The sequence below is a fragment of the Lepidochelys kempii genome, chromosome 10 (assembly GCF_965140265.1).
Source record: "Lepidochelys kempii isolate rLepKem1 chromosome 10, rLepKem1.hap2, whole genome shotgun sequence".
NCBI classification, from domain to species: Eukaryota; Metazoa; Chordata; order Testudines; family Cheloniidae; genus Lepidochelys; species Lepidochelys kempii.
Window position 1 is genome coordinate 11,943,387 of NC_133265.1, and position 19,519 is coordinate 11,962,905.

Below are 19,519 nucleotides of genomic sequence, written 5' to 3' on the forward strand. Positions count from 1 at the left end.
AAACTTTCCTAGTATAGTCACTTGACAGTGGAATATCCTCATAATGAAGTCATGTTCTATACAGAGCAGCTTTGCTGTATGAGACCCATGAGCTCTGGAATGGCAGGTGCAAACTACCTAACATTGAAACAGTTCTCAATTTTTATTGTACCTTGTTATAAAGTGAGTTTGAAGATATAGAGTTGACTCTGAGCACCATCCACTGTATATGCCTTTTTGGCCTTTCTAGAAATGTCGTCTTTGTTCTTGAATCTATCTTCTCTCCTTTTCTGGCTCCTGCCTCATTCTCAGTTCATATCTGTCCCCCTCCTTACCACATCCTGAACTCTGATGATGTCAGCCTGGTTTACAAGTGCTGTGTCTTCTGATCAGTGTAATAGAAAAAGGCAACAATGATGAGAAACAAACTTAAGAGGTCCTTTTTGGAGTTTGTAGACCGTCACTGAAGTTGAACTCTACGACCATTTCGGTTCTATTCTAGAATACCTGATTACATCAGTGATATTACATGTGAGAGGTCAGGCTACCTGGGAAAGTGAAGATTGTCAGGAAGACTTTTCTCCATGGCAATGGAATATATGGGGTAGGGAGAAATCTGAAATTCCAGATTCCCTCTCAAGATACATCCTGCTGACAGGAAACCCGAACAGTTTTTCCTTCAATGAGATCTCTTCAGCCATGAGTTGGGATAGGAATTGTCCCTCTGTTTCTGTTGTAAACAAAAAGCTGTTAAGGGAGGTCTTGGTATCCTGCTGGCTTTTCTTTGGGAGGGCAAGTGCAGGGCATCTTGCTCGCTGTCTTGACTGGAGGTGTTAGTGCTTCATATAGATGTCCTGAGATGGGGACTCAACTTCTAGTCTATTCATCAATTGGCTTGAGTAGTTTCCTGTGATTCTTCACAGATCTGCTATTGACTCAAGTTGAAAGTCGATAGTTTAGTCCAATTAATTAATTCCCTTTTATTCCGTTTGGCTAGTGCACGTCCAATTGGCAAAATTACATTTTGCAGTTGGTCAGTGATTTTTGCATTCCCAGACTTAATGCTTTGTGGCAGCTGGTGGTTGCCTGCAAATTGAGTATTCACAGAGTTCAGGGCGGCATTGATGACATGAAGCCTGCTGGTGACTAGTATCTCATTTAGTCCTGATCACTTCCAGTGGGATTTTGGCAAGATGTGCCCTGCCTTCTGCTTCACTGGACCACTTGTCTTGGTGACCGAGTACCTATCTTGTCTGTTTGGAAGTGGTTGGAATGCAGTTGGCAGTGCCCACAACTGGTATATCTGAAAGTCCATTAGTGAGAAATAGTTACTTGGAAAAAGAAAATGGTCTAAAATGGTATTGTATTTCCACCTCTTACTGTGGAGGTGGTAGGATTACGTGGCTGTATGTACTATTCTCTGTAAACCTTATGATACCTTCAATGATGGAACGCCACACTATTTCTCAACTAATACATTATAACATAATACATTTTTTCTTTAACTGTGGATGTGAAAAAACATCTTGTGATATGTTGACATTTGTAAAAACTTGCACTGTTTTAACTGTAATGGTCCATTGTATGCTTACAAACTTATACTCTTCCATAACTTCTCTTCTCTCTAAGGTATGTATCTTAAATTTTGTTCCCATGTCCTGTACGTTTTTATTTCAACCATGATGCAGCCTTAGTTAAGTAGAATTCAGGGAATGTGACAGTTACTTGTGATGCTAACAAAGCTGCAAAGTATGTGGCTTATTGATGACATACTTACAATTCTGCATTGTTGTACTGAATCTATCTAATTGACTGTCCCCAACATACATAGAGTACCCAGTAATATAAAGTGCCGCACATGTGTATCTAAGGTTGTAAGAAAAATATGATATGTTTGAGAAATTGTGTGTCCGCATAAGTAAACTATTTTCAGGCCCTGATTCAGGCAAGTGTTCCTACTTAAGAAGGGAATTCCAGCACATAATTAAGCATATGCTTAACTCCCATTTAAGTTAAGCATGTGTTTAAGTGCTTAAATGAATCAGGACCTTAATGCATACACTATAGGGGGCAGAGCTAAGGTTGTGCTTACAATCTTAACTTTGCAGTTTACTGACTTTGGGGAGCTTAACCATGCAGTTTTAATATTTTCTTAAGGTATTTCTATGTGGATTTATATAGCACTACAATTTTGTGATAATTCGCAAGAAAGAGACAAGTTCCTCGCACTAAAGAGCTTATACAAACATGACAGGAGTTAAAAGTAAGGTAAATGAGATACAAAGAGATTATTGGTTAATAAAAACAAGAAAGGAAGTTGTTGATTAAGAAATGAGCCCAAAGGGGAGAAAGAAAGTGATTGGTTGATTGGAACTTGGTATTATTTCAAGACGAAGGAGCAATATGAAAAGAGGTATAGACCTGAGAGGGGGGAAAAGGAACGAGGAGAGAGGAATAGGGAATAAGAGTGAACGAGTGGAAATGTGTTAGAGATTGCATAGCATTTTGACTTCTGCTGGTATCTTCCCTCCCTCTAAACAATGTTCCTGTGACTTTTCAAAATGGAAAACTTCTGGCAGCTCGTGGGTGCTTATCAGATTTGCATGTTTACATTCTTCCTACTACTTGTAGAAAGTCCACTTGTCTGACTGTGGTGGCCAGGGGAGCATTGTCTACTTTTTTTTTGTCAGATTGGGATTTAGACATGGTATATGGGGCCAAATTCATCCCCCATTGATTTTGATGTAATTACACCTGGTCTGAATTTTGCCAATGACCTCTTAAAATCACCTGTGTTTCTCTTTCCCTAAAGAGAGGCTCCTGCAGTCAGATCATTTTTAAAACTTTCCTGTTTATAATGGTTTGAATTTCTCACATCTATGTGTGTTGCTTGCATTTTTTATATCTTACTCTCCCCCGGGTGAGTTTAAGGGGCTTAGCTGAAGAGGGTAGAAAACACCGACCCCCATCATTGCTTGTTTCTCCTCTGTAACTTGCTGTGTTTGTCAGAGGGAGCTTGAGAACCCAGGTCATCTTGCTGTTGTAGAAGAGCTGCAGTTCTCTTCTGTCTGAACAGTAAGCTTTGTATCTGTTTGTACAGTAATGAACTGCTTTTGTTTCCTTCGGAAACGTGCTCTGCTGACTGGAGTGTTTCCATTTACAGACAACCCTTGCCAAATTAATTTTATTTAATTATCTCCCAGGGCTAAGCTTGAATACATTTTGTGTTAAATTCACCATTTCTCCCTCTTCTGAACGAAATGGACTTAATATCCTTGTTAAAATCTGATTAAAACTAAAATTGAGTTTTTTGAAGTCTGATTATCCCATGAAATGGAATTTTTAAACCTAATTACGAATGGATTTGCATACATTTCTCAGCACCATTGAAAAGAAAGTTGAAATAAATTTATTAATGAAATCCTCTTTTGCCGTCTCCTTGGGGCATGACATGATTGAAGGCGAGTGAGGGTGCGAAGGGGGAAGGAGGAGGAGAAAACCACTCCGTCCTGTGAAAATTCTCTCTTCCCCAAGAAATTAGTTCCAGAGCAGCCCTGACCCAGTCTCATATTTATTCCTTTCTCTGTCACACAACCAATTTGGGTAATTGATGGCTTTTCTGAGGGTGACTACACAGCTGAGCTGTTTTCATGTATTCAAAGCTTTTATGCTTTTTTGAGGAGAGGATGTAAGAGAGAGGGGGACTTGATTGTTATGTTCTCTTCACCCTCTTGCCTGAAGTAGCCCTGATGTGAAATCAATAAGCAGCTCCCTCTCCTTCTCTGTGGGCAGCTGTATACTTTACCCAATTTAAAAAAATGTTTAACTGGATGGCTTTACACAAGTTCTGATAAATGTGCATGTGGGATTTCTGATTGTTTACATGCTGGTCAGGGTTGGAAGATGGAGCTTCCCTGAAGGAAATATTTGAATCTCCTATAGCTCTGGTCATGCTTGCTGTACTAGGAGTTTGAGCATGGTCCCTCCAGTGCTAGTGGAGAACACATCTGGTTCTAACCTTCAAGGGTAGCTGTAGTTGGGAGACAAACATACAGGATAATGTTGGTTTTATTTTAGAGGCTAATACTGCTAGCCCCTTCCATATTCTTTTATTCCTTAGGGGGAGTGTCCTCTTAGATGAGAGGTAGAGCCCCTGAAAAGACTTGACGTTGTCTTGGTCATTTTCCTTTGTTCTGTGGGACAGATCCAGTCCTAGGAATAATACCTGTGATTAGGTCTTCTATAACTCGTACTAATCCAGTGCAAAGAGAGTGCATTGTCTCTCTTCAGCATGCTGCAGATTTTGTTCATCAGTGGTGTGATAAAGCTCTTCAGGACAAATCATTATCTGAGTCCAATGATCCTGGGTATATTACATGACTGTCTAGTGAATAAAGCACTAACATTTATGCAAAGTGACTCTTGAGCAAAGGAACGTGGCTTTCTTAGGCCTCTGGTTTTTTAATCATGTTTTTGGCAGTTTTGTTAATTATGAAACATAACAGGAAATGTGCAGTTCTGATCTTTCCATTCTTGAGAGAGAGTGCTGAAATCAGTGGGTTTCATTTGGGAAAGCATGGCTTGGTGGAGGAGGGAGGGCTGCTCTGGGACTGGAGAGTGCCTTTCCACTAACAGAGGATCAAGTTGAATTCCCAGCACTGCTGAAGTGGTTTGAAACACTCCTTTGTAAATAACAGCAAAGTTTGGGGTCCAAAGGAACTGAGGAAGGGAGGAAGCCAATGAAAGCAGCTGTGTACTGGTGACTCAAATCTGCCTACTGGTTTCACGGCAGCTTTATTTATTCATTTGTATGTGTTCTCTGCACCCATCCCAGGGGCTGCATCTGTTACAAAATTTATGTAAAACAATTTTAATGCTAAACAGGACTCTCATCCAGGCCTACATTCTAAAATACAGATGGACTACAATATCTCACCAATCTCAGACAACCTCTCCCAACTGTGACCAGCCTCAGCTGGTCTCTGAGGACTTGTCCAAACGTGATGCACCCTAGGTTCACTCACGAAAGTGTTTTGTACACTCTTCGTAGCCACACTACTAACATGCAGGAGCAGCAAGCCCCAAATCCAAGGGAGGGTTGGGGCTTAGTAAATAGGAAATGGACAGCTAGCTGAAATCCAGTCTGAGGCTCAAAATCTCTTCATAGTTGAAACTATGGTGACTGGCTCTGGAATGGCCTCACTGCTCCCCCCCAAAAAAGAATAATGGGTTATAGGTACCTTTTTATATTGTGGTTTACAGCACACACAAATCAAATCCTAAAATCAGAATTTATGTTTATGAGGGAAGAGCAGAGAAACAGCAATGTAAAGTATAAAGCAGTTACAGTGGTTTCTCTTTCTCTTTACTGGGGAGAATGTGCAACTCTTCTCCATTCCATAAATACATTTCAAATTTTATAGGCTGTAGATCTGTTAAGTTTATTAGTGCCTCCCATCATAGCTTCAGGCATTGAAAGTGACTGAAACTTTATTATAGCAGTAAGCCAAGATGGTGTCAGAGTGCTTGTGACACCAATCCAAACCTTATCTTAATCCCAGTCACAGAAGCCTGTGGCAGAGACGCAGGGAAGTTGTAATTGCTTTTGGCTGTTCTGAACCCTGTGCTTGATGCAGGCAGCTCAGTTGACGTACGGGTTTGATGGAGAGTGAGCTGGCAAAAGGAGAACAGTAATTGCTGAAATGCTGCTGTTTACATCTTTAATGCGATTACACTCCAGCAGTTGCACTTTCTATGAATGAGTCTTTAAATCTGTTTGTTGCCTTCTGAAATGAATTATTCATTATTTGTGGGTGATGGGGGTTTGGCTTTCACTGGAGGGTTTATTATATCCATTTAGCACTGAATGCCTTTAGCGCACACCAAGACACAGTTGGTTCCCCACCATGTGTACTTCTGTCCATCACTCTTTCTGATGTTGAAACTTTCAGAGAACATAATGCAAACTTTTTTATTTTTTTGGGAACAGAAAGCTGTTGTGGGGTTTTGCTTGATCTGTAGTGCTAGGCGTAAAATGACACAAGGATTTCATTTAAACTGATGCATGCTGATGAGATGAGATAAAGTCTCTACTGGCATGTTGGATTGGAGGGTTTGGCACCATGAGGCTTGGAACTGGGGTTCCGTAGAATGGATGCTGTGGAGATAAGGCAGAAGTTTGGAACTAGATGGGTCTTCTGCCAGTGGGGCTGATGTTTTGTGCCCCATAGTGAAGAGAAGAGGTTAGGGGGCTGGTGAGATTTTTGTGATTTGTAGCACTGGATTGGGAATTGCTCCTGTCCTGTCCTGGGAGTCATGTTGGGTGTTCCTGCACCCCATTAAAAATTTGGACACTTCTCTGGTTCTGCTTTCTATTCTAGAGACTTGATCCAGCCTAATAGTGCTGAAACTCCTGCATTAGATCTTGCTGAATCATTTTACATTCATCAGTGCTGATGTACTAGTGAGCTTGCATAAAACTTTTGGTTTGAGTGATTATTTGTCCTTCGCTTTGAATATTCAATTGGTTGTAAACTTAAAAAAAGAAAAAAAGTCAAGCAAGAGAATTACTGCATTTGTTTAAAGTTCTGAAAGCTTTTTTTTTAGCTAAACAGTTCAAAGAGTGCATCTCACTAATCAGAGGAATGTTCTTGCATCCCTGGGGTGGTCACACTGGTTTAATTGGAACTCGGGCTTCTTTGAAGTCCTTTTAATCCTCCCTGAGCTGGGGGAGAGGGTTTGAAGGCAGCTACTGTAAATCTGAAATTTCTTCATTTTATTTACATGTGTCTGGGGATGTGTGTAATTCATTTTCCTGAAGTTGCTTGGCTGAGTTGCCGGCTTGTGGACAGCTGAGCGAGAACGGTACTTTGATTAAGTCAGAGGCCTGAGACTGATGGTGGAGGGCCGCTCATTGTGCTCACAGTGTTTGTTAAAACCAGGACCTGACAAATGGGCTGTGAATGGCCAATGAACAGAGTAGGGAGCAGTGTGGAAATCATGGCATAGCTGAACAGGAGGTTAAGGCCATGCAGAAGCTTGAGACTCAAGTTGAGGCAGGATAAAAATGGTAGACTCCCAGAATGCACTTGAAGGGAGGGTCCTGTGGTTAAAGCACTGGTCTGAGATTTGGGAGACCTGAGTTCAGTTTATGGATTCTGACAGACTTTTTGGTGACAGTGGGGAAAATCAAATAATCTCGCTGCCTCAGAGGGTCCCCATCTGTAAAATAAGACTACTTCCTTTCTCCCACTCTTCGTCTGTCTTGTCTGTTTAGATTGTCAGCTCTTTGGGGCAGGAGCAGTCTTAACTAGATATATGTTGTACCTAGCACATGGGGTCCCAATTTCAGCTGGAGCCTCTAGGTGCTGCTCTAATACGAATAACTATGCAACAAATATGTCACTGACTTATGCCAACAGCTTCCTTAACTCTTCTATGTTTGTTATTGTTTTTGTTCCACTATTGATAAATAACAAACATTGGCACAAGCCATTGATTCTTCATATTCCCCTAAGGTTTCTTACTGGTTTGCTGAAACCAGCATGATTCACTTTCTGCCTCCACCAGTGGTGAAACACCTGTTCTTACAAACTTTTAAGTAGTCTTTGTGTAAGTTGAAACAGCTTCTAATTCATAGCAGCAGTGGGCTTAGCCCCATTTCCCTACCTGAAAATATCCTAGCACCCCATTTAAACCCACCTTCATTCTAAATCTAATTTCCCCTGTGACTAAAAAAGTCATTGGGTGAGTTTAAAAAAGAAAAAAAAGATTTTTCCAAGTTAATGTAGTTTTAGCTGAAACGGTAGCTTCAACTCCTATTGAAAATGGCAGTTCTAGCTGAGAGACAGAAGAGGTGTGTGATTATAATTAGGTGTAAATAAGAATTATACAGGAGATGGCTAAAAATATAGTGTAGACTCTCGCAAGGACCTGCAGAGAGTCATTAATAATAGTTCCTATTGCCTCAAAATCAGGAATCTAGAAAACTATATTTCTGGATGCTTTATAAATACCAGGGAGAAGTGAAGGATTTAGATTCAGCAGTATTTTTTGAATTATTCATGTAATAAAGCATTAGCTTTTGTGCTGAAAAATCAAAACCCATTCAGCTAAACAGAGAGAAAAGAAAGGTTGCCGCTGTCAGACTTACTAGTCAACTTTGTGCTGGAATCCTGGTAATGTGAAACAGCAGAGCAATTAAAGGGCACTCCTGTGGGTTAGCAGTACTACAAATTGAGCTTATATGTGGATGTGCTTGTCATTATTAAGAGCTGGAGTCTATTTCTGGCTTCCAGCAAACTTATCTGTTAGTGACTTAATTGGAATAAAATCTGTATAGTGATTTAATTGGAATAAATCTAATCTCTTGAACATCTCCACAAGGTTAGATAAACAACCTGTTCACACATTCCCATCTCAGAGGGTACAGAAGCTTCAAGTTAACTTTGACTGTCAGTAAAGTCCAGTCTTGCTATCACTAAAGAGAATCCTTAGGAGAGACAGATGTTAATGACTCTCTTTTCTCTAAAGTTGAGAGAGTGACAATGCATATAGTCTCTTGCATTACATACCTCCCAGGAATTCTTCTTGAACATGAAAGTAGACTTCCCAGGAGGTACATAAAGCCAGAGGCAATATTCACTACTTAGTAGGGAAAGAACAGTGGATTTCTGGTGAAGTAGGCACTGTTGAACCTCTCCGCAAATTCTTAAGGGTTTGTGCTTGTATCATCTGCCATGTTCCCTCTGCCGTCTCGCCAGATGGTTCCATCTATTAGAATACATCACTGCCAGTTTGGCTGCAGAGAGATCTGGAAGCCCATAGTGATGACTTGGCTGAGCTGCTTCCCCTTTGAAGGACAAATCTCTTATTCATTGCAGCCTGAAGAGCATTGTAATCCTGCCTAAACATTTTCAAATCTAACTTTAACAGCTCTGCTTTTCTTTCCCTGTGGGGCACCTCAAAACTGAAGATTGGATATCATGTCATCTGGAGTGACGTGACTTCCGCGTTGAAGGCAAGCATCATTGACGTCATTGTTCTTGAGAATAAACAGAAAACGTTGCAATCTTTATTATCAGTTGTGTTCTGTAGTATACAACAAAATATAGCATTGTGCCTTCTTTAGGACTCTGAAGCTTTTCACTTGCAGGGTATGCTGAAGTGTATAATGTGTGTTCTTGCTGAGTTTTGTGTTCCAGCCTTCTATGTTTGACGTTTGAACAGAATGACCAAAAAATAGGGTGGGTGCTACAATAAAATTCAAAAAGTGTTGAGCTCCCTATTGATTAGATTTTTTTTTTCCAAAATGAAAGATGAAGCAGATCCTGTTGAACCCTGGCATACGCTGAAAGCAGGACTGAAACACAGGAGACCAGCTGTTGGGATGTCCATTCTGATTTAACTTGTGGGAAGTGGGGAAAAACTGTTTTGGTCCAAAATCTCTGATGTTGAGTGGAATCTCTCTTAGCCCCTTGTCTCACTCTTGTTCCCAAATTATGCATTTTTGGATTCATTGGTGATTTTGTTCTTGGTCCAGCAGAGAGTTAGCCATTCATTGTCCTTATGTTTTCCAAGAGTCCTGCTAAAACACTTTCACACAAGTGAGTCCCTTTCCTGCTCCAAATGGTTAGCCAGACTTTGAAGTGCTGGATTTATAGATGAATTCAGTTTTCACTTTTGCCAGAAGAAACTGAATTTGCTGATACTACTGTCCAAATATGGAGAACATTTTCTAGATCTCTGGAAATTGGGGTTGCCTGTGGCTCCCTCTTTCTTTCAGACAGTAGTAGTATTCCATTCACTGCTCTTCTTCCCCTTCCCCCCACTTCTTTTTTTTTTTTAAATGCAGAAATATTAAGCATGTGAAGACTTGTCATCTTTGATTGTACTGGAGGTCCATTAGGAGGTATAAGTTTAGGTTTTTTGTGAGTTCTTAAAACCTTAAATTTGAAGAGGTGACATTTTCCCTTATTCAAAATGTAAGTAGTCAACCATTAGAAGTTAAATAGGTGTTAAAAAGCACCAAAATAGGTGTTAAATCACATACAAAAAGTTTTAAACAGACTAACTTAGGCTGTGTCTACACTGCCACTTTCAGAGCTAAAACTTTTGTAGTTCAGGGGTGTGAAAAACCATCCCCGTGAGCGACAAAAGTTTTAGCGCTGAAAAACGCCGGTATAGACAGCGCTTTATCGCCAGGAGCCGGGCTCTCGGTGATAAAGCTACCACCCCTTGTTCAGGGTGGTTTTTTTTAATTGCTGGGAGAACTCTCCCCCCACCGATAAAGTGTCTCTGCACTGCCCACGTTGCAGCGCTGCTGCGGCTGTGCTGTAACGTGGGCAGTGTAGACATACCCTAAAAATCCCTTCCGACCTCAACTTTCAGTTCACTCTTCTTGTGAGATTGCCATGTTACTGTTGTTCTTCAGACATCAGAGGCCTGGTCTACACTTAGAAATTTTGGAACACTGGTTTACAGTTAAAAATTAGATCAATCTAGCTGTGTTGCTTGGGGCTGTGAAAAATTTTATGCCCTCCGTGCCGTAGGTAGGTCGACCTTATTTCCCAGTATAGACACAGCTAGGTCAACAGAAGCCTTCTTCTGTCAACTGAGCTGCCGCTGCTTGTCAAAGCAGATTAACTACATTGACATAAAAATCCATCTGTCTGTGTAGGACACACATACACTATAGTGTAGACATGGTATCAGTTATCCAGACGGGAAGGAATCTGGATTTCAAAATGTAAAAGTAGAGGAAAAACTTTTTTTTGTTTTGTTTTTTTTGGTAGGGTTGGAAATCCTTTCATATGCCTTAACATCAGAAAGAAGCAGAAAAGGGCACAAACCAAACCTTTTTTATTTTGCAAGTGCCTTTAAGGGGTGAGAGCTTTAGCAGGATTTGGGGGTTTGACAAAGAGAAGCGGTAGTGCCTGGTAATCTGTTCCTAACATTTTATTTTTGTTAACAAGTGTTCAGTGACTATCTTTTGTCCATAACTGTTCTAGTCTGTTGAATAGTCACTGTTTTATAGGACCTTATGGAAGTGGTTTCTTTAAAAAATAGATTAAAATAAAGTTTTGTCCCAAAAGTTTGGGCATGCCTTGCTTCAATTCAACATGACTTTAAATTAGCTGAGTTGCAGAACCCGCAGTGTGTGTCTGTGGTCCTGCAGAGTTAAAGCAATATGCAGAAATCTTGCATGAAGAGACTTTAAAGCAGTTATGCATAAGCAAAAATTGCTACTTAGAGCATTTTAGTACAGTGCACTGCTTTTATAAGAATCACATCCATCCCAGATGATTTGATTCTTATAAGCATTTGATTCTTACAAGCAGTGTATTTTAGTTAGTATAGGAATGATTTTGTCCCAGTGGTTTTGATCACTATATGTGGTTGATTCTTATATCAGTGATTCTTATAAATGGAATGCACAGTATTATACAAATGTAAATATCTTGGTAGCTTCAATAGTTTATTTAAGAACAAAAAATCTAAAAGGCCTCAATCCTCAAAACACAATAGCCCATTTTTTTTTAACAATTTAGTCTTATTTTTGCTTTGCATATCCATAGCTAAAGAGTAACTTCAAAGATCTAGCTCAAGTCAAATCTTTTCCCTTTGGTATATGACTTTGAAACACCTGCAATAAGATGTGGATGTTCTAATAAATTTTAAATGAAGAAACATTTTTATCCAATTTTACTTTTTTTAACCAAAAAAGGTTAGCGTCTAGGCTGTTTACTGAGTCTCAGCTTAATGCTTTTAAAACCAGCTAGTTCTAAATGCCAAAGTATTGGAGTTTATAACAGAAATGCTAATAGCCTCTTAACTAAGACAGCACAATGGAGAAACTTTCTGGCAATTTTCTACAAAATTCCAGTTGAGTGGATGAAGAAATTCTTGGCATAACGTTTACCAATGGTAGTCTGAAAGCTCACTGACTAAAGCAGAGTAGTTTGGATGGGCATCCTATTCAGTTTAATTTTTCACTTCATTTGAGCAGTCGTGGATTTTTTTTATCATTATTAAATTGCTCCTTTTCAAATTTTCTGTATTTCAAAGAAAATCTGAGTGCTTTGGTTAAGTGTAATTTTGTCTCTTGACTTCCTTACTCCAGCTCTAAGCCTTGCTGGGCTAATTTGTACCTTAGGGCAAAAACCTTGTTTCTAAATTGGTATCAAATGCTCCTGACTGTTTGGTTATTGCTTCCCAGATACTGAAAAGGAGGATTTTGCTTTGAGGTTTATTGCAGAAGGAGATTTGATCTCTGAGAGGGAAAAGCAGTATCCAGATTTCAGCTCCTTGCATTTTGCTCAAGAGAGTCAGACAGGAGTTGAATGACTGGAATTCAAATACCGAAGCTGCTTTGTGTCTTTTCATTTGCCCTTCTGTCCATTTTTATAGTCATTTAGAGGATGAGTAAATACCTAACAACCTTGCACCCCAAAATCAGGTCACTAAGTCTGTGTGTATAGTTGTGCAATTCAATCAAACTTGCATTGTGGAAGCTCAGGTCTGAGTTCTCCATTATACTGTGAAAAATCCTTGTCCATGAGTTTGCACTGGGTACATGTTACACAATGTGAGGAAAGGCCTGTTCCATATGCATGCCTGGGAAATATTGGGGATAAAGTGGAGAAAAACGCTAGATGCTTTAACTTCTTTGAAGTAGTGATGGGTGCTGGGAAAATATGGATATGAGGTTAGTTGCTAGTTTTACAAGGCAGGTCCTTTAAAAATGATCTGGTTAATTCTCTAATAATCACTGGTATGAACTGTTATAGTTACTGGGTGGCGGTATGTTCAGTGAGGCTAATGAAAAGGCTTGAGGCAAACAAATGCAGGAGCGTTCAGTGTGTACTGGGATGCTGACAAGTACTTGCCATCGTTTCATTCACCACTATTTCCATAAACCTCTGAAGAGAGAGGACCATTTTATATCAGTGAAGGTCCATTGTTAGTAGAGTGAAATGTAGACCCTGACCTGCCCTGTTCAGTACCAAAGCTGGGCTGGTTTAGTTTCATTGCATGTGCGTATGTTTAAAAAGCAAAGTGGGAAAAGTGTGCGGAGTTTGGCTTTGATGACCTAGAAGGCACCTTATGTGACCTGGCTGGGATTTTGATGTGAATAGTTTTTTGGAATCTGTAATAAAGGTGTGACATAGATGATTACTTGCAAGAGACTGGTTTTACTTCCTGGACCCCATCATATGGTTTAGTTTCTAGAAAGCTAATACCCCTGTTGCATGGCAGAAGGTAATCTCTATTAACTTCATTGTCAATCTGCACACTCCTTCTTTTAAATCAAATGCTAGTAAAACACGTCAACCAAAAATAACCACAAACCCCAAAGCTGCCAATTAATAAAATGAGGTTGGAGGTTAGATTGTTGACCTGAACCTTGTGACAGAGGAGGATGATTTGGCCTCTGATTGGAAATCTGTTGGCAGTTGCTATCTCTGAACATCATTGATTTTCTGACCACTTTCCATTAAAAGACCTTGTTTTGCAGTTGCTTATAAGTTTTGCCAAACTTTAACTGATATCTTCCATGCTGGGAGTCTGCCTACAGCTGAATTTTTTTTAAGTTTCAGCAAAAATATTTCAGGCATTTCTCAGAATGAAATTAGGGAACTTTTGTTCATGTTAAAAATTCTTAAAACTGATTCACTGAGAAGTGTTAGTAATTTGGCGCAGCAACTCAGAATTTGACAGCAGTGGTCACCACACCCACACCCCCACACCCTGCCTCTCCTAACATTAAAAAGAACATTAAGATTACAAAGGCAGGCATTCAAAAATTAGAAAATTCCAGAATGAAGGTTGCCTTTACAAATGTGATTCATCTTCCTTGTGTGTATGTGTTATGATAATCTATAATTACTTGATCACATACTATATTTTCCACATCATTTTTTTGCATGTAACACACCAAATAATTTGCACTCTAATTGGTCCATCTTTTTAATTGTTTAAATTTGAATGTCTTAGCTTCCATACAAAGATCCATAATGATCAATAGTCTCACTTTGCACCTGGTTTCTCGAAACTGTCTTTCCCAGGTGACATTTTTGCAGGGTATGAATTCATGAAATGTTTGAATAGACAAGTTTAGATTACAGTGGTGATTTATCCTGGATATATAGCCACCAGTGTAACTATGCCAGTGGAAACATCTACTGCAGGCAGGCAAATCTGCTATTAGGGGGATTTGCATGGACGCAACTTATCCCAGTATCAGGCAGGGGTACAAATAGTGGCTTACAGCATTTTTGCCTGTCTACAGTGTAGGGGTTTACACTGGAGACCTGTCACTGATGGCTGAAATCCCTAGAGTAGACAAAGCCTTAATCTGTAGGTTTACAAGCTCATCTTTCTTGGTTCCCCTCCTTTCCCCTCTTACGCTGCCACTGGAATGAATTTAGATCTTCAGTGTCTCTGAACCTGCCACATATGTGCATCTGGAAGATTTCTGTCTCTCTTGATTTCTCTGCACTGCTCCTTGCTCCCACTAAATCTTGGAAGTGATGCTATTCCCCATCCCTCCTGGGTTCTCTGCCTCATTCCCTTCCAAGCTGGGAGATTCAGATGGCTTAATTTGTTCAATTTTTGCCAGAGATACAGTTTACTTCTGGCACCATGTAATATGTGTGACACGTAGGAGTTCTGGTAAGAGACTATTTATCTCCTGGCCTTAGTTACAAGACATGAGCCAGGGTTTCAAAAGATTATATCCCTGTCAAATGGCAGGGGTTCATGTCTACTCAGTCTAGTGAGTACTGTTATGGAATCACCACTAAGTGATAGAGGAGGTAGTGGAAAGGAGAGGATAATTGGTTTGTATTAAGGCAAATTCCCCTTGTCAATTATAATTCCCCTGTCATATCTTTTTTCTGTTTATTCCCACCCCAGCCCAGGACTTTCTAGGTAGACAGTGGGGAAAGAGAATCAGCATTTCTTGTGAATTGGATCAGAGTCCCAGAGGCTGAAGCCTGGTTTCTGCAGATTGGAAATTAGAGAACTGAATAGCAAATGACCCATCAAGCTAGAGGAAAAGTAGTCTTTGCTATTAAATCTGTTTTCCTTCAGATTATGGGAGCAAGTGAAGTTGGCTCTCCACCATTTACTCACATCTGTTACCCTGTGACTCTTCTGCATGCAGCACTGGAAATAGGTGCAAAGCCTTTAACTCCAAAAACAAATACTTACTAGATGTGTTAAAAATTGTCTCTCTTCTCTTCAAGCTCAGGTATGTGAACTAGCCTGACGTGTTCCATCCAGCAGAGGGCAGTGCTGCTCAGTGTATCAAAACCTCTGTGTGCAGGCTCAAAGATTCATTTTCTGTCTCTTTTTTTAGTCAGGAATTGAAATTCCTTTACTTGCTTGAGTTTTAAAAAGTAAACCAAGTAGAATCTGCAGTCTTTGGCTATCTTGAACGTTTAGTCGGTTTGGCAACACTGTCAAGTAAATTCTAGGTCTTGAGACTGTTTCTGGTATAAAGTCAGTGTACACCATCTACTTCCACTGTGGTATAAGACGACTCTCTTTATAGTATGCACTTTCCTATAGCATACGTGCTATTGGCCATCTAAATGGAAGGACCTGTTCTGTGGCATTTGGTATGGGCAGAGATAATTGCAATGCACTTTTTGGCAAACGCTCTTCTCAAGCGGGGAAACGTAACTAGCTTAGGATAGGAAATGTGGTCTCTTAAACCCTTAAGGCTTGATATGGTGTGATGGAGCTGATGCCCTCTTCATTGGAAGGGGGCGGATTAGAGAGCAGCAGGGACTTGATGTCCGAATAAATACCACTGGCTGTGTGTGCTTGACAATATACAAACCTGTGATAGTTCAGCTGTTGTAATGGACTGTGGCAGCCTCAGCCTATAGCAACAATCTTGTCTGCCTGTCTGTCATTATTTTTATATGGTCATGCCTGGGACTTAATTGTTCAGCCACTGGCATGTCTCTGTTCGTTAACTCTTTCCATTATTGTTTTGTTTAGGACCCCTGATGATCTCTCAAGGCAGATTGTTGCCCTGCAACAGAGGGAGCTTGTGCTGAAAGAGCAGAACTCTACCATCACAAACAGGTAGGTGCTGCCAACAAAGAATGTTGTGTTGCAGGAATTTGTTACTTTTAATACAAGTAAAGAGAAAATAAAAGGCTTCAGTCCCAGATACTTTTTGTACTTGCTGCTCTTCATTTTGTCCTACTGCCTCCCAGAAATCTTCTGTATCGTTATTATCTTTACTATGCTGGTGGTGAAGGTTACATTTGTGACTGTGACTTAAAGGAACACCATAGATTTTTTGGAAGGGTCTTGGGGATTGGAGATGTAGAAATGTGTGGAGCACTTTTATCCATGCTTACTTCCGAGGCTGAAATGATTTCAGGGTGCAAATGGAATGTGAGCTGGTTTCCCAACCCTTTTCACTTTTAAAAGTGATATTACAGCTAAACAGACTAGTCCCCTGAATGTAGAGGAAGATTAAAAATCCTTGGGTCCGTGTGACTTTGATTAGGCTAGTAGAAAAGAGCACTTCAAAGACTTGGAAATTTGACTTGACAGGTGATGGGAGAAGACTTTGAATTTCTGGCTTCAGCTAGTGGCATTCTGATAGTAGGCTACTCTTAGACATTCAGAGGAGCCTGGGTTACTGCACCTTCGGCCCTCTTGCTGAATTTGGGGTTGGGAGTGTTTTTTGCAAGCTAATTTGTTGCCATGATATAGCTGGTATAAAATTATCCAGACTCTGCCACCATAACTGGACTCTATAGTCACTGTGGTATTTTACACTGGTGTGGGAACGAGGGAGATATAATCAGTGCATCTGCTGCATTTTGCAACAAGTTGTCTTGTGCGCTAATCACTGTTAGACCTCTGATTTAAGTTTGGTTTAGTCCAGGTTCTAAGTGACAATGTTCAGAGTTTGAACTGTAGAGCTCCCAGAAGATCCAACACTGCTTCTTGCACCTGAATATGTAGAACTGATTTGAGGGGAACATGTCAATTCTGCTTTTTTTGGTTACCGAGTCTGGTCAAACCAGGTTGGCCTGAGGACCAATATCCTGGGATTTCTGCAGGAAATACTTTAAGATCTGGTTCCTTGAAGTAACTCTCAGTTTGACTCCCTATCTGGATAGATCATCTACATCAAAAGGTATGAATTGTATATTTTGCTTCAGACGCCCAGAAAAAGGAGAGGTTATGTTTTTTGTTTTGTTTAACCTTTCCTGGAGATATGGCATGAAGGGAAGGAGTTTGCTTTAACTTTGGAATTGCAGAAGTTGTCGTCTTGATCCTGGCATCCCACGCAGACTTAACCTATGAGAAATATACCTCATTCAGTAGTGGGCCTGCGATGACTTCTTATAATTGATTGAACTCTTCTGTTGGGATTATGACTTATTTTGTAAGGAGCCACAATCATGGACCAGGACCTGATTGATCTAGACACTGTACAAACACAGAATAAAAATATGGTCCATTTCCCAAAGAGCTTACAAACTAAGTAATGACTGAGTCCTTTGTTCTTGGACCCTCTCCAGAGACCTGCTGACTATACCGTTACTGCTACAGCCAAGATTAGAAAAGTATATTTTGATGCAGTACAACCTTTAAAGTTACTATACTTCGGTGTTTCATAAGGGGACTGAGTTTGTTTGCCATGCTGTATCTGTTTACTTCGCAGGCTGAGATGATTACAGGTGGCAATATTATTAACCATGGCTGCTCATTGCGAGAAGGAAATGTGATTCTGCTGTAGAGTGTGCTCTCGCCCTCAACCCATGTGCACTCTCTCTCCTGTTTCCCAAGCCACGGCATTTCCTTGAATCTACGTGTCTGTCCTTGTTAGAAGCAATACCACAACAAGTATCTAAAAGGTTTTTTGGGTTTGTGGCTTTCTGCGTTGCCAAGGTGTTGGCTGACATGTCCAAGCAACAGCAATGTACAACATTTCCACTTTCAGCATAAACATGTTGAAAACACAGCGGTCAAATATTCTGTAGTTCAGCAGTGGTTAAACATCCTCTGTTAATCTCAGGCCACTTTCACTAACATGCCTCCTGAAGTGTCTGGTAGATTCTGGTTCAGGGGATGATCATTGTCTGTGCCCTCCCTTACTGATGACGTGCAGGATTCAAGCAGGGCAATAAAAGCTTAGTATAAATACTCTTTAAGTGCTACTGAAACTGTTTAGCCAGTTGTTAAAATTGTTAGCCCAGGGTAAAATCCCCTGGATGCAGCCAGATAAATTGGTTCATGGTTTGTTGTCAAGAGGCTTAAAGGGGAAAACCAGTTTGATATCTTTTAAAAAAACAAAAACAAATGACCAAAATAAAAAATAAAAGTGGTGGTGGTAATGTTTAACAGTTATTGATTTTGGAGGCTGCTGCTCACCGCCTGCCAGAAAAAATGATTTTGTTAATGAATTTATTAATTGCCAGGAGGAATCTTTTTGTTGAGAAAACAGCTCGTTGGAAGTGCCTGTTCATGCTGGTCACAACTGGATCAATTTAACTTAAAAACAAAAACATGATCAAAATTACTTTTTGATTTTCAAAGGCGCCTTCAAATGAAACAGGCAGTAAAAACTGGCTCATATTAAAACTTTTAAAATCTTCTAAGACGCAATCCTGTGAGTTCAGTTTCTAAAACTGACAAGTTCTCCTTTCTTCTGTCTAATATTTTATTCTGTCTTAAAGTATAGGCAATCAGGTACATTCTAAAATCTTCCATTACAGATTATTTGAAAGTTCCCAGGAGAGAATCTTGAGTCTCTGACAGTAAAGTGCTTTTAAAGAAAGTAAATATGATTTTTCTTTTTTCATTGAACCATATCCAGCGTCAGCTGATTTATCTATTCTTTTATTTGTTTCCTGTAGTGTCCAAAATGAGCCTATGTAATACAATGGCCTAGTGTGTGTGATCATGACTCCCTCTAGTGGTTGGTCCCAACAATTATACAGCCTTCTACTATCTCACTACTAAAGTAAAAAGAAAAGGAGTACTTGTGGCACCTTAGAGACTAAACATTTATTAGAGCATAAGCTTTCGTGAGCTACAGCTCACTTCATCGGATGCATACTACTACTAAAGTAATTCTCCTTTTAGGTTTAGTGGTAGGGTCTTGGGCTTTTGGTACTGAAGGTCATAGGGTTGAGCCTGCTGACAGATGTGTTACCTGCATATGTATGGGCCTATGTACTGCAAAAACATAAAGGAAGGCAGGGTCCCTGCTCCAAAGAGCTTTGATGAGTTTTCTCAATAGTTGCTAAGAGAATGATTTTAGAATCTCTACTACCTGGATACTTAGAATCATAGAATATCAGGGTTGGAAGGTTGCTCAGGAGGTCATCTAGTCCAACCCCCTGCTCAAAAGCAGGACCCATCCCCAATTAAATCATCCCAGCCAGGGCTTTGTCAAGCCTGACCTTAAAAACTTCTAAGGAAGGAGATTCCACCACCTCCCTAGGCAATGCATTCCAGTGTTTCACCACCCTCCTAGTGAAAAAGTTTTTCCTAATAT

At 40.1% G+C, this 19,519-nt stretch overlaps 1 protein-coding gene across 3 annotated transcripts in view; it reads left to right on the plus strand.

Annotated features, from left to right (window-relative positions):
• The window catches only part of MAD1L1 (mitotic arrest deficient 1 like 1), a 554,553-nt gene that overhangs the window by 37,133 nt on the left and 497,901 nt on the right, over nucleotides 1–19,519 (plus strand). For all 3 annotated transcript variants that reach the window (XM_073361988.1, XM_073361987.1, XM_073361989.1), the window contains exon 10: nucleotides 15,991–16,077. In XM_073361988.1, coding sequence (XP_073218089.1) covers nucleotides 15,991–16,077 — 87 coding nt within the window. The remainder of the gene's footprint in view (nucleotides 1–15,990; nucleotides 16,078–19,519) is intronic.